At 42.4% G+C, this 16460-nt stretch overlaps 1 protein-coding gene across 1 annotated transcript in view; it reads left to right on the top strand.

Annotated features, from left to right (window-relative positions):
- The window catches only part of LOC126176222 (glutamate receptor ionotropic, NMDA 2B), a 922500-nt gene that overhangs the window by 594757 nt on the left and 311283 nt on the right, over window positions 1-16460 (top strand). The window contains exon 5 of the mRNA XM_049923366.1: window positions 2567-2714. Coding sequence (XP_049779323.1) covers window positions 2567-2714 — 148 coding nt within the window. The remainder of the gene's footprint in view (window positions 1-2566; window positions 2715-16460) is intronic.

Genomic DNA, 16460 nt, shown 5'->3' with positions numbered 1-16460 from the left:
TTTTTTGCTTAGGGTTACGACGACGTCTCTCACTAGTTTTACTGTTGCTCTGTTTCTGCGTCGTAACCATAGCACCATGACTCATCACCAGAAATGGCCTTTGACAGAAAATCTGGATCAGTTTGAAGCTATTGTTTCGAAGCGATAGTTAGTCAGAACCCGAGGAACAAACTTGACAGCAACCCTTTTCATTCTTAAATTTTCTGTTCAAATTCGCTGAACCGAGCTCCAAGATAACCCACTAATCTCTGACAGTTGATCAATTGTCTAGCGGCGGTCTGTGAGCAGAAGCTCTCGATTTTTTCAATATTTTCGTCCAGAACGAGGTTTATCATCAATCGACATGTCGCCAATTTTAAATCGAGCAAACCACTCATACACTGGAGTTTTTCCCATAGCATCATCTTAGTAAGCTGTTTTCAACATTAAAATTGTTTCAGCAGCATTTTTACTGAATAGAAAACGAAATTACGCAGCTGTACGCTGTTCACTTAAACTTCTCATCATAAAAAACGAATCAAGAACAAAACAGCACTAGCGAAAACAGTCACTGCAGATGAACAGAACAAGCCAGGTCGACAACACAGGCGGCACTGAACTGGCAAAGGGTTGCATTTTACAAGCTTAGCGGCAGAAATGCGTACTACGCAAGTTCCATCCACAGCAACGTTATTCCGGTTTTTTTGGGGGGGTGGGGGTAATTCCCCCCCCTACTAAGGACTAGATGGGTAAATACGGGAGAGGGAAGAGGGGAGGGTAAGAATAATATTAAACAAAGTTCGACCACAGTGTTGTATAAGCTGTTACCCTCCACTAGGTGAAGTGACACTAGCGTCCCAAGTGGCAAGATAGCCGGCTGCTCTTAAAGTCATCGTAAGGTTGATGTTTGTTTTTAATTTTTGTTGCGTCCCAAGCTTACCGAAATAAAATATAAAATATATTAATGATTCAAAGTTTAATGTGAATACGATAAGAACTGACAAATGAAGCGACATAGGCTACAACGTCTTCATGAAGAAATATTTTCCTAATTGCATCTAATTGCAGCTAGCCACGTAGAAAGCAGGACAACACAAGAACAGGAACTGTCTGTGTTCCTGTCTGTTCTTATTATGATAGGTACTTTCCTTGACACGCAACTTTTTTTGCACAGAGTCTAATGATTTGCACATTCTTACACTTTACTCGAATTTAGAACACGCAAGTATTTATATAAAAAATACTGCTTCTTAAAAAAAAACACTTGGTTGAAGATACTGACCCTTGTAGCTCTGATGTAGCAACAGTTGTGAACTGTGTCGGTAAACAGTTGTGTGGCATTTGACGTTTTATTATAACACCTGTGGCAGTTTTCTCTTGAGCTATGGTTAGGGCGGTTTATTTAGTACGTTAAACAGTGTACGTACTATATTCCATTCCAGACTTCTGTTTTCCTCATTCATAAACTGCTTTAGTTCGGAATTACAAAACTTCATGTTACTGTGTAGTAATACGATGTCTTTCTGCAAAAGGTTATGTCTTCCGGTGTTCACCTGCTTTTTTCTTCTCTTAAAAAGTTATTCTTCACTGTATGTCAGCAGTCTACAATACAGTCATACATAAACAGTCCCGTAACATGCTATTTGATTCCTATCGAGCTCGTTAGGAAACTTAAGAAGTGTTACTTCTATTTGCTGCGCTATGTATGCCCCCTTTCGCAGAAACCATGTTACAAAAAATGGTTCAAATGGCTCTGAGCACTATGGGACTCAACATCTTAGGTCATAAGTCCCCTAGAACTTAGAACTACTTAAACCTAACTAACCTAAGGACATCACAGACACCCATGCCCGAGGCAGGATTCGAACCTGCGACCGTAGCAGTCCCGCGGTTCCGGACTGCAGCGCCAGAGCCGCTAGACCACCGCGGCCGGCAAACCATGTTACAAAACAAAATAAACAATACTACTCACATTAATCAGATATCTCATTCAATAGCGCATCTTTCTGCCCAATTGGAGTGCTGCTGTCACAGTGTATTACAGATTTTATGGTTCAAATGGCTCTAAGCAATATGGGACTTAACTTCTGGGGCCATCAGTCCCCTAGAACTTAGAACTACTTAAACCTAACTAACCTAAGGACATCACACACATCCATGCCCGAGGCAGGATTCGAACCTGCGACCGTAGCGGTCGCGCGGTTCCAGACTGTAGCGCCTAGAACCGCTCGGCTACACCGGCCGGCCAGCAGATTTTAGCTGGAGCTTGTAGACTGTATATTTGACTGCAGTACGAGAATAGAGTAATCATTTATTTGCGTTGGTTATTACACGGTAACTATTGAGTCATAAATGGGATAAGTATTCGCAGCGCAAACGCAAAAGACCTTCAGCATTTATTACCGGTTGCATGCGACATGACGTGTTTCAACAGCATGCTGTCATCTTCAGCCGCCAACATTTATCAAATGCAATATTTTGTTTATAATGATGATGCTTTTGCTGTATCCGGCCCTCGGACTTTGAAGCTTCATAAGGGTGGAGAGATAAGCAACAGCTACTGAGCAATTATTCCTCGCTGTTGCAGGGTGGAGCTGCCGAGCGCGCACCGCAACGGCAGCCTCTACCAGTGCTGCTCGGGCTTCTGCATAGACCTGCTGGAGAAGTTCGCCGAAGAGCTGGCCTTCTCGTACGAGCTTGTGCGGGTCGAGGACGGCCGCTGGGGAACCATCGAGGTGAGCCGCTGCTGAGCTCTTCCTGTGCCGCCCGGCTCGCTTCTTGTATTCTTGCAGGGGCAACGTTGACAGCCTGACTGTCTCAGGTGGCAAAGAGTGGTAGACCAGCAGTCATAGTGAACGATTAGCAAACAGTAGTTTGTTAATGGAGCTTCTTGTTTGGCTCAGAAACATGGAACACAGTATGTACAAAGTCCCATCTCAGTGTGCATGCCCATAAAACACACCCACACACACACACACACACACACACATTGGTGTATAATGGAGGAGTAAGTAATTATTTTCCAGAAGGTAGCATCTCATAGTTTATTTCACTGAGAAAGATATTAATTATAAATGAGAAACAAAGTTTACAGATAATGTCAGAGACAAAAAGATATGTAAATCAATAATGTAACAAAGTACGTTATAATGGTGTATATCAGGGGCGTCCAAGACTTCAGCTGGCAGGCTGTACCTGGCACGAGTGCCAAAGCGCTCAATCTCGCTACACATTACCTGCACTCGCTGTCTAAGAGCTAGGAGCGGGAAGGGGGAAAAACTGCGAACGCCCTGTATTTAAGTGGCAGGGCAGTTGCACTGCATACAACTTGGTTTTATACTTCACATTTATCAACAACATCGATCACAAAAAACACAAATTTTCACTGTTATTTAATTATTATTGGTGTCTTGAAGACGTAATATAATTTTTGTGTAGTACAAACCGCCGGCGTACTGACAGACGCAGACAATGTCACAGAGTTTCGCGCTCAAGCTGCCACGTAATCGTGACTAATTTAGTTTCATAAACCAAAAACAGTCTTTCGCACAAATATGTAGATAGAAATACTGTAGCACTTTTGTAACCTCATTATGGAGACGTGGAAACTCTACGAGAGCGAAGCAATTTAGTCGTCCCGGACAGTTTTAACGTAAAGAGATCCGTCATAATTTGAATTATTCTGCAGGTCAATCAGTTACGTATGCACCTACACAGGGGCGCTTACAGCTGTAACGGCAACGGTATTGAAAACAGCACAGAAACATATGTAAGATTGACAGTGTACCCAAAACCTTTATGAAACTATCCTTGTACTCCATTCTAGGCCATAAGGAATTCTTCAGACCTTCAGCTTAGAGAACTGGACTGTCTTTGTCAAAATGTGTTCCTTGTACAACGCAATTTTCTTTTTAAGTGCATCCTAATCAAATCAGAAAGAAGTTACCTTGAAATGTCTTACTGTGGGCACTGTGCCGTCCAGTCCACTTACAATGCGAATTCTGTACTCAGTTACGGATTTTCCGATTTTAGTTCCTGCACTCTTTTTTTTTTCCTTTAAAAAATTAAATAGTAGCGAGCTTGACATCAACGAATAGTACCAGGCACGCCTCCTGACTTAATCTACGAACTTTGAGGAAACGTATGAAGTGTCTATACCCTTCGTTCATTTCCACTGAAAAGTGTTGCAGCTGACAATGGTATAATGCGCGTAACTTCAGAAATTTTGCTATTCGTACCACTAATTTCTTCACGTGCTCCAGGCCTGATGTACAAAATGATGAATCCCGTCTGTAGGTCTTTGTAATTGTTTGCTCTTTCATTGCCAACTAAATCTTTAAATTCTTTCTGAATGGTATTGTAATGTTGTTTCATATCATATATGCACTGCCTGTCACTTTGTAACCTCCCCCTCGCTTATCGACCTTAATGACAGTGAAAAATTAAACCGCGTGTACCTAATGGAAATTTGGGAAAAGCAATCGTCACCGAAGTTAATTTGTCGGTAAAGAGGGAGGAAAGGGTTACATCTAAATGAAAGGAAAAATGCAAATGAAACTGGTGGAAATTAATTTTGAAAAGGGGTAAAGTTAATAAAGAAAGTAAATTTGCGGCCGTTACGTTAACAGTTAACTAGCGGTAATTAGATATTTGAGATTTGGGGGAAATTACGGTCGCCAGTTCTAAGGACAAGTACTGTAGTAACTGAAAAAGAAAGGTTATTACACATATAATTAGCACTAGAAGCGTGGCAACTGAAGGTTGACACGTGTAGTGTGAAAACTGAAAGTTTGTAAGAAGTAATAAATTTCTCTACACTCTGACTTAATTTAGCAAAAGAATTAATAAAACTGGAAAATCGAAAGTTAATTTAGTGACTGAAGTTAATAGTGAGCTTTCTTTCTGAAGCACATCGAAATTCAGTAAAATACGGTTAGTCTTGGACTACCTCAACAATCATTTCAAAAGCTACTTGAATCTACGCAATTTAGAAATAAGAGATTTAACTTTGAACTTGAATTAAATGATTCTGAACAATTGACAATAATAAAATTTAGTACGTACCAAGCTGAGCTGCAGTCACAGGTAAGCTAAAATATGGTTACAAAACTCGCACTCTTAATTTGTGCTTGTGTAATCTAAATATTGTAGCCAGCTATGAATACCTTAACTGAACTTTGAAATTAAAGCAGTGAAATCAAATGATGCTGGTGTTTGAATTTCAACGACACTCGGGTTCATTCCGGAAAAATGAAGGAACCCTGCTTGGTAATGCAATTGGGACAATGAGCAACAAAGGTTCATGCTACGTTGCTGTAATTTAGTTATGAAAATGGAACAGTTTGAAAAGCTGAGGTGTGCCATACAGTTCTAAAACTTTCCGTGCTTCCAGTCTTCCTTGTTGGTTGATTGAAGGTTTGAAGCCGTCGATCGAGGAGGTGGCGACAGTCACTCATTGTCGGCCGTCGCTGTTGCAGAAGATGGATGTTTGTGCGCCTTCTTCTCGACACAGTCACAAGGCAAAACGGGATCTTGATGTACGCCAGCTAATGCTTCCCGTCCGCGACACCGTGTCAGAAACTATCATAGCAAGTCGAGCGCAATTACATGCTGCCCAACCCCGAAAGCGCGGCAACTCGCGGGAGCGTCACACAACACACCTGCTCCACTGCACCACCCCGGCCAGACTCCCCCCTCTTCCCGCGCTCCACACGACAGAGTTAACACTACCAAAGATCCTAAACACTTTGGTTCTCCACACGACCTATCGATGTATTCGTTTGATAGCATAGTTTTCCCTAGGCCAGACCCAGCGTATAAATACAAATAATATTCACAAAACAAACCAATTATAAATCGACATAAATGCATATAAATACAAATAGTAAAACAATTACAATATATAAAGAGACAGAAATGTCATATCTTCAGGTGACAAAATAAGGGAAAATCTATAGTACGACGGCAGTTCAATAAGTAATGCAACACATTTTTTTCTGAAACAGGGGTTGTTTTATTCAGCATTGAAATACACCAGGTTATTCCCCAATCTTTTAGCTACACAACACTATTTTTCAACGTAATCTCCATTCAATGCTACGGCCTTACGCCACCTTGAAATGAGGGCCTGTATGCCTGCACGGTACCATTCCACTGGTAGATGTCGGAGCCAACGTCTTACTGCATCAATAACTTCTTCATCATCCGCGTAGTGCCTCCCACGGATTGCGTCCTTCATTGGGCCAAACATATGGAAATCCGACGGTGCGAGATCGGGGCTGTAGGGTGCATGAGGAAGAACAGTCCACTGAAGTTTTGTGAGCTCCTCTCGGGTGCGAAGACTTGTGTGAGGTCTTGCGTTGTCATGAAGAAGGAGAAGTTCGTTCAGATTTTTGTGCCTACAAACACGCTGAAGTCGTTTCTTCAATTTCTGAAGAGTAGCACAATACACTTCAGAGTTGACATCGAACAGAATAACCCCTTCAGCGTCCCAGAAGACTGTAACCATGACTTTACCGGCTGAGGGTATGGCTTTAAACTTTTTCTTGGTAGGGGAGTGGGTGTGGCGCCACTCCATTGATTGCCGTTTTGTTTCAGGTTCGAAGTGATGAACCCATGTTTCATCGCCTGTAACAATCTTTGACAAGAAATTGTCTCCCTCAGCCACATGACGAGCAATCAATTCCGCACAGATGGTTCTCCTTTGCTCTTTATGGTGTTCGGTTAGACAACGAGGGACCCAGCGGGAACAAACCTTTGAATATCCCAACTGGTGAACAATTGTGACAGCACTACCAACAGAGATGTCAAGTTGAGCACTGAGTTGTTTGATGGTGATCCATCGATCATCTCGAACGAGTGTGTTCGCACGCTCCGCCATTGCAGGAGTCACAGCTGTGCACGGCCGGCCCGCACGCGGGAGATCAGACAGTCTTGCTTGACCTTGCGGCGATGATGACACACGCTTTGCCCAACGAGTCACCGTGCTTTTGTCACTGCTAGATCACAGTAGACATTCTGCAAGCGCCTATGAATATCTGAGATGCCCTGGTTTTCCGCCAAAAGAAACTCGATCACTGCCCGTTGTTTGCAACGCACATCCGTTACAGACGCCATTTTAACAGCTCCGTACAGCGCTGCCACCTGTCGGAAGTCAATGAAACTATACGATACGAAGCGGGAATGTTTGAAAATACTCCACAAGAAATTTCCCGTTTTTTCAACCAAAACTGGCCGAGAAAAAAAATGTGTTGCCTTACTTATTGAACTGCCCTCGTACAATAGATGGAAATAGAAGGATATGCATTTCCGGCGTTACAACTTATTATTTAGAATTAAAAATTCTCATTCCTCTCTCCTGTCATTCCCATTCATTTTAAAGGATTCCGACGTTGGATAACTAGACTACCTCCTTTGTGCAAACAGCCACTGGATCTGTGGACGTCCTTCATACCACAAACAAATAGCGAAGGGTAAACAGTACTGACACCACGATTCTGCTGAACCCAGAGAGTTGTGCCCAATGAAAAACGCCGCACCGAAACGCTGAAAGGAATGTCGCACTTTGCGGGGTACTTCTGGGAAGGACCGAGCAAAGGCGAGTGATGTTCATTTTATGCTGTTCAAGAGATCAAGTGGATAAAACTCAGCACATTATAAATGCTTGTCATGGCTGACTTTTATCCACTTGGCGTCTTGTGGATGAGGTCCGCGTAAAACATAAATGTTTTACTACCAAAAAAACAGTAAGCGTTATACCTGAAGACGACAACTAAAACTGTTGAAACCGGTCGTCTTGAATAAAAGGATATTTCGTGTGATCTTGGTTTTTGAATAGTTTTTAACAGTTACAGCAGATCACCCTTCAATACTCTCACAATGAGAAAATTCAGTTAGTTACCAGCTACGTTTCATGCGAGCAAGAAAACGACTGATTCCAGCAGTTCATTTGGAGAAAATTATACTTGAAAACATGTCAAGCCTTTGGTGTAGTGACCAGGACGCAATTATGCACATTACACCTGGATTACGTTGCTGAAGTCATACCACAGATCAAGCCTTTGAGGTGACAACAGTTTGTACCGTGAAATTCTTTATATACCTTGTTTCATATACATGTATACATTATCCTATACCGTTATTATGAGACGCCATGAATTGCTATTCTACAGTCAAAAGCAACTCAGATGCTGTTCTACAGCGTGGGGTATGCAAAGAGTACCCCACCGAGCGTAATAGTCGACTGCCACTTGGCACACACGAATGTATACTTTTAGGGTGCAGTACATGAATCAGTGATTGCGATGGCGCGAATATGTCCGATACTACTCGCAAATTGTATTTCAATAAGTGTTTATTATTATGAGTTAACGTCTTCCTCATTGCCTCATTGCAATAAGTAAGATGCTGTCTCCCCGAAAATAATTAGTTAATCCTCAATTATAAACTCGTATGTGTGTGTGTGTGTGTGTGTGTGTGCGTGTGCGTGTGTGTGTGTGCGTGTGTGTGCGTGCGAACGCGCTCCACCACCCCCTACAGATACGATGATTCAGAGTTGACAGTAAGTGTGTGTCCATGTTCCTTGACCCAGTGTCCTCATTATCAAATTACTAACATCATTTTTTATCAGTACATCGAATCAATTAGGTCCTCATCTATTGAGGCTTTGTGATGGTTCCAATACGCAAAGATTCTGTAACATGATTTGCACACAAAATTTCGTGAAAACCACTAGTCCGATTCTAAAATTATGGAAGAAGAATATCCTTACATAGCACCACTCAAAAGACTCAAGTAATCTTTATCCGCCGTATCACGGCTGTGCTGTTAATTTTTTGTTCTGTAGTGTGAAGAGAAAAAGAACGTTGGTTGACCGGATTATAAATTTGACAAGCCCAGATAATACAGAAAATTGCACTTATTGGGTTCCATTTAAAAAATAATTGGCCAGGTGCTGCTAGGACTCGCACGTCAGGGTTCCGCACAAACGTAATTGTGTATATTGACGGTTCATCCATATCTGGAATCAAGAGTCTCGACGATTTTGCCTGTTAATTACATTGATCCTGGCAAGAAAGTAGTACTGAGAATTCCAAGACTTTGGAGAATGTTTTAATTTTAAATTTGAAGCGAAGAACTGAGAAAAGAAATATTTTTTCGTGTGATGTAATTACTAATTACCAGTTTTCTACGAACAAATTTCATGATTCTATGTCAGTCGGAGTTCCCTATAGGCTTTAATTAGTGATATATAAAGATAGTAACTGTTCTCGAAAGAACAGATACCATTGATGACCATGCAGCTTCTCTAGAATAAACGATAATTAATTGAAACTCTCAGCTGCCGACAGGTCTTCATGATATACCTCGATGGGGACAGCTGAAAATGTGTGCTCCGACCGGGACTCGAACCCGAGATCTCCTGCTTACATATCAGACGCTCTATCAATCTGAGCCACCGGGTACACAGACGAACAACGCGACTGCAGGGATTTATCCCTATTAGGTACATTACGTGTGTAGATTGTGAACAGTTGGGAATGTGGGTCTCACGGGAAGCGTGCAAGCGATAAGTCCCCGCAGTCGATCTGCTCATCTGTTTTCCCGCTGGTATATCAACAACACCTGTCGACACCTGAGGGTTTTAATTAATTATCATTTAATTAGTGAGTTTGTGAGTATAAAAATATATGACGTAAGTGGCCGTATCTTTTGATTGTATTGACTTTCAGAAGCTTAACTTTTTGACGCCAACAAGACATCATAGACATGTAGGTGACATACTCGTAAATACCAACTTGATACGTCTACCCATTCCTGAGAAAAAAGAATCTTAACAGACGGACAGAGACACAGACAGGTGGATCATAAATGACAAAAAAAGTTTTCCTGTGATACAATGACAAATTAACAATTTTATGTTTCTTCCTTCAGTTGCATTGTGAAATAGTTCATAGTAGGTCAATGGGAAGTAACCTGCAGGTTTTGATGAGTGAGTTTCGGCGTATCAAAATATGTGACATAAATGGTTGTATAGCTTTAGAAGATTCCGTGTTTTATTCCGTCAAGGGACCGTAGATCTTAACATGTGACAAACGTTTCAACTCGATACGTCTATGACATATGTTTCAACTCGATACGTCTACCTGTTCCTGACGAAAACGGTTTTTAACAGTCGGACAGACAGACAGACAGTCAGACGGTCAACAAACTGATCCTGAAAGCATTCTGTTTACACGGATTGGGGTGCGGAAACCTAAAAATCATTCTTCGAAGTTTTTCCAAGATAAATAGTAGGACTACTAACATGACCTGAAAAAAATTGGTTCCAATGGCTCTGAGCACTATGGGACTCACATATGAGGTCATCAGTCCCCTAGAACTTAGAACTACTTAAACCTAACTAACCTAAGGACATCACACACATTCATGCCTGAGGCAGGATTCGAACCTACGACCGTAGCAGCAGCGCGGTTCCTGACAGAAGCGCCTAGAACCGCTCGACCACAGCGGCCGGTCCCGCATTATGACAACGACTGCTCTGTTTTCCGCGTCTCCTCGATGCAGAATGGATAAGTTTCAAATCTCTGCATTCTGTGACGAGGCGTGCAGTCCAATACCTTGTCACCTACATGCCGTTTTTAAATCCTTGAACTACTTTCTGTAGGTGCTCACGACAATTGTATGTGTACAACTGACTAGTTTCACAGTTCATGATATATTCATTTCCAGCTATCAGGCCACAACAATCCCCCTTTTCAGAGTCACTTATGTCAGTGGACATCCCCATTTTGCAGTCTGCATCGACAATAGAATTTTTCCCCGTTCCTTTCCTCTCCACTTGCATACATGTACTTTCATTACTGTGGCATGTGCCCATAACTGGGCAGTATTCAGTCTTGCTGTGGGCAGTGGTCACAAAGTATTGGCTCCTTTGTGTCTATTGTGCAGGATAAAAACCCAACCACCTCCATCTCCATTAATTTGTTGGAAATCATTCAGTTACAAACTTTCTAAGATATTTCAACTTCTGTTGCAGACACCAACAACCAACACAAGAATGCTCTCAGGAAGCTAACAAAGAAACCCATCCTTTATTAACAAAGGCAATGAATTTGTTATATCAGCTTGCACTCAATTCAAAGATATATACAGTAGATTGTATGTGTGTACATCCAGCATCTCCACCCAAACACCTACATCGATTTCACCCAAATTTGGCCCAGAAACAGCAGATCTAATGAGTTTAAGCACTGTGGGATTTATAGTCTCCTAGCTTCAGTAGGGGAGGGGATACTGGCAAAAAGGTGTGTTTGAAGCCCCTGGCATGTAGCCTGCCCTGCATGGCAGTAATTTTGAATGGGAACAGTATCGACCTGCAAATCAATCTGGTTTGCAGAGCTGCCTACATGTCATGAGGGAGAAATGGTTTTCTGGGACCCAATATGTAGGCTGCCCTGCGTGGCAGGCATGTTGTTTTGGAGTAGTATCAAGCTTCTTTATCGACCTGCTTTGCTTATCAGTCTGTACAGGTAAGGTAAATAAACGATTTTCAGGCCCCTGGTGCGTAGCCTGCCCTGTATGAGAGGCATATTGTGGCAGTAGTATTGGCCTGCTTTACTGAACAGTATTGTAGGGGCTACACGAACCATTGAGCATGGGTGGGGACAGGTTGGTATGGATAGAAGAGGGGACATACAGAGCGAGGGGGAGGAGGGAGAGAAGCATGAGGCAGGTAGAAGGTGTACAGTGGTGGTGGGCAGACAGAAAAGGAAGAGGGGAAGGTGGAGATGGAGAGGGGGAGGAGACTATAGTCATAGAGATGGGGAGAAAGATATAAAGATATGGCCAGAGAAAGGGGATGGAGACAATTGACATTGAGAGGGAGAGGAGGAGATGAAGTGACAGAGAGAGTAGGGAGGAGTAGATATACAAATAAAGGTGAGAGGATGAGGTGGACAGAGGGAGGAAGATTTGAACACAGAGATGGGTAGGAAGATGTGTGTTCAATACATGTGTCGAATTCATATGTGGGCAAAGTCGCAGGGAGATGGCTGTTTTGTCAATAAAACCTTGTAAATAGATTATTAAGCCGCGTAGAGTGGCTGCACGGTTAGAGGAACCAAGTCACACATTGCGCGGCCCCTCCCACAGGAGGTTCGAGTCCTCCCTCGAGCATGGGTGTGTGTGTTGTTCTTAGCGTAAGTCAGTTTAAGTAGTGGGTAAGTCTAGGGACCGATAACCTCAGCCGTTTGATCCCTCAGGAATTCACACATACATCGATTATAAAAATCTCTTTAATCATTATGACGTTTCGGCTGCTGCCATCATCAGATATCAGAAAGGTTAGAACTTGTAAAACAAGGTTCTGTGTCAGTACTAAAACCTGCGTTTAATCGGAGCGTCAGCTATTCCCGGTTAGGCATACTTTTAGCACTGACATAGATTCTTTTATCAGTTCTAAGCGTTTTGGTATCTAATGGTGGCAGGACCCAAAACGTCGTAATAAATAAAGAAATTGTAATAAGCGGTCTAGGCGGTTTTATTCACAAAACAACTTCCTTTATCCTTGAAAATTACTTTGACAGGATTGTAAAGTAGGTAAAGTAAAAACGCGCTGTGCTATGTCCTTGGTGAAGAAGTAGAAGTGTGCTTTATCGTTAAGGGAAGAGCGGAGCGTGTGATAAAATTGCCACTTCAGCACCACTCCGCAACTTCTGTTTTCCCCAACGCCTTTGGCTTTAAATTCGCATCAGAGAGTCACAACTTCAAACTTGCCCGCACCTCACCACTCCACGCTTCCATCTAACCCGCTGGCACCTCCCTCTTCCTGCGACCTGCTTTCACCAGCCTGATTCTTGTCTCTCTAACTGCAACGTCCAACCACTGCATAGTGCTCCTGCCCTTCCGTTAACTTCTCTTCCGTTGCAAACTTCGAGTGACCATCACGTCACGGCACTTAGGCAGTTCGCCTGCAAACAGCAATTCACACACAGTTCAAAACATAGTGGCCGTCACCTGCTCAAGTGAGCACCTTTTTTGCAACAATTATTTAAAATTCCGTTGTAGTGAACGGATGTGTCATATTGGTAAAGTCACTTGTTTGTATTCAGCAGTACATGGTTTCGAATCTCCTCTTACGGACTTCGTGTTGTTTCCCTAAGTCACTTAAAATGAAAACAGTATTGTTCCTACAGTCCTTCCGCAATTCTTTTAATGTTAGAGGCAATTTCTATACTTACTTCCTTGGTTCCTCTTATGAACATAGCGCACGTGACCACCACAGCATGATGTAACATATAATGGGCTATCCTCAGTTGAGCTACCCTAGCGCGTGGGCACATGTTGATGTGTGAATGACTTTAGCCATTACGTGTGTTTATTTATAATAACAACGACAATAATAATACACGAAAGTTCTTTGTCCATACTTATTTACAATTAATAGAAACGCAGCTTCTACTCTTACATGCCACAAGTAACTCTAAACTGTGGCAGAAGGTACTTTCCTCGGCATTTTCACTTGACAGGAGTGTTACTGGTGAACCAGTGTGAGTAGTTTCCCCTTTTTAACAGTTTATGACACATTGTAGCCTACTTACTAATAATATGAAGAACGAGTTGTATTCAAATTCGTACTGTAGACGTCTCTTCAAAGTACTGGAGGTGCTGACTATTTCTTCCCAGTATACTAATTCCTTAACGAAATTTATCGTACGTAATATACCTCGTTCTCAAAAAAACAGCTCAGTTCCTAAACATTTAAAGCCACTTACTTTGAACCAGAACGTGATCCGTTATTCAGGAACATTTTCAGTAAGCCTATAGCACTGAAAAGTTTAGCTACTAATAAATTTCAGGTTAAGAGAAGCATATGTGATTTATTAGAGGTCAACTGATATTACTCCATTGACGAACTTCGTAGCAGACTCAGTTTATGTATACGTTATCAATAACACAAAATAACGTGTAACGTGAAATATGACCTGCATATAATCAGTACTGTAATATCACAAATATAAATACGTGTTTTACCTTAATTTTCTGCTTGATGATGCATAAGTACGTTACCCGAAGAATTATCACATGTACTTACGTGTATTATACATTCACATATTTCGTGATAAATTTGTTATTTCCCCTTAAATTAAAAAAGTATCAGATTTTTTTCACTTATTCCATATCCAAAGGACAATTTCACTTATTATTTGTGGGAAAAACATCCGTACATCTCTTTCTTCTTTGAAATACGCTAATGTTTTAAGACTTTTCTATGTCCTTAAGGATCTCCTCACAATGGGCCTGATCTTACCCACGACGAAACGAATATCATCATTTGGTTTTTCTTACACATGAACTGTTATTCCCAGGAATTGTAACATATGCACAACTTTGGTGGTGAAAATGAAATCTCTTGTGGCGAGGGCCTCCCGGCGGGTAGACCTGATCGCCTGGTGCAAGTCTTTTGAGGTGACACCACTTCGGTGACTTTCGCGTCGATGAGGATGTAATTGTGATGAGGAAGATGACACAAACACCCAGTCCCTGAGCAGAGAAAATCTCCAACCCAACCTAGAACAGAACCCGCCCCCCCCCCCCCCCAGCATGACAAGCAGGCGCTCTCTCCACTCAGCTACGGTGGCGGACACTAGGGTAGTAAGGCTAATACACATTCAGTACCCGACAAGCCGATCCTTCGGTTAAGACAATGGACTCGTAAACTGAAGGACGAGCTACTAATCCCCAAAACAGGTAGCTGTCATTTCTTCTAAACTACTTTAGATGCGAGCTGCGATGCTACATTTGAACATGCGTCGGCGATTTCCTTCCTCGTCAAATGATATGTACCTCTATCTGTTACGACTTTGAAGTCGACAGGACGCTACAGTCGAATCGTCGTCCCTTCTTACAAACGTTTATCGACACGCATTACTTCTTATTTCTCTGAGTTTGTGAATAGTTGCCATATGATGCGGCTTTTGAGAGCTTAGTCAACTGCAAGAGATCTTCTTCCTTGCCTATTCCCGTTTCTCTACGGGTTTGGACCTGTTCAGCGCAATTTTGATATCAAATTGAGGTGCAAATTAATTAAATTGATCAATTAATCACCCCCGCCACAACCACCGCCGCCCACCCCGCCCTCGACCGCGACCACCGCCGCCCCCAGATGTTGTCACGTGTTTTCACAGCTGCACGTGTGCCCCAGCCCCTTCTCCCCCTCACCCCTCCCGCACCCGCACCCGTCATCCCCAGCCTACCCTATTGTGGGAATTTCGAATTTTTGTGGTAAATTAAAATTGGCGGTATCCTTTCTGGAACTCGAACCTTGATTCTACTGGATCGAAAGCCCAAGTGCACCCCCAACATATGGAAACTCTCCATATGCGGGAGAGGAAGGTCTGGTTAGTGTACTTTATTTATTTTGGTCGGGAAACTGGCGCAAATATAGGTCCTAATTACATAATTAATCGCAAACATCGGTCCTAATTACACAACTATATGCATAGCGCTGCACATGGACGGCATAAAATCATAATACAGCGCAAAAACTGACGATACCATACAACTGATGTTATCGTGCTGACAAAATAAAACAATTTCGCAATACCACTCGATACTGACGCAAATATCGATCCTAATTACATAATTAATCATAAAGATGGGGCCTAATTACACAACCATATGCATATCGCTACTCAAAGACAGCAAAAAAGCACAATACACTGCAAAAACAGACTATACCATACAACTGGTGTTATCCTGCTGGGAAAAAATTTCGCAATACCACTTGAAACCAGGGACAGAAATACTGAAACTCTACCCTAAACCTACAAACTGGTGGAAAAAAGACTTGTGTGAAAGGTACAATCTTTATTCTTTTTGGCGGAAAATATGTTCAACTCACGAGATGCTGGTGTTGGACAGAGAGGAGTTTGAAAAGTGTATTACCTGTAAGCAGATTGTAACTATCGCTGTTTGATGTCAGAGTTCGCTACAGATGCCTCCTCAAACACCATCCTGCAGCCCAGGTAATCGAGGCTAATACACACTACCACAACTAATGGAAAAAAAATACATCACAGTTCTAATTACACTTCGAAACTGACATCAACAAACCAGCACTCGTAATGAAAGGGTCATAATGCAGCACATGTACTGGGAAAAGTCGTTTTCCTAAAAGACTGCAGAGGACGCGGTAGTTAAACGTGCCTTCTTCTCGATGTACAATCACAAACTGCAGAAAATCGAGGCCCTCTCCACTCACTCCCTCCATCCACCTACAGGGCGGATGGCCAGAGGGAGTGAGCTACTCCGCCAGCAGCCTCACAGCATGTGATAGCCGCTGTCAGCCTTGAGTCGATGGTCCTTCAACGACACAAAAGCAGGTATAGTGAACTAAACAATAGCAGATAAAAGAACGGCTGTCCCGAATGCAACTTGATTGTCTAAAGCGTAGTGACACAGCCGCCCCTAATGGTTAG

Source organism: Schistocerca cancellata, chromosome 3, assembly GCF_023864275.1.
Source record: "Schistocerca cancellata isolate TAMUIC-IGC-003103 chromosome 3, iqSchCanc2.1, whole genome shotgun sequence".
In the NCBI taxonomy this organism is placed as follows: domain Eukaryota; kingdom Metazoa; phylum Arthropoda; class Insecta; order Orthoptera; family Acrididae; genus Schistocerca; species Schistocerca cancellata.
The sequence above is the reverse complement of the archived record's forward strand: the minus strand, read 5'-3'. Positions and strand labels throughout refer to the sequence as shown.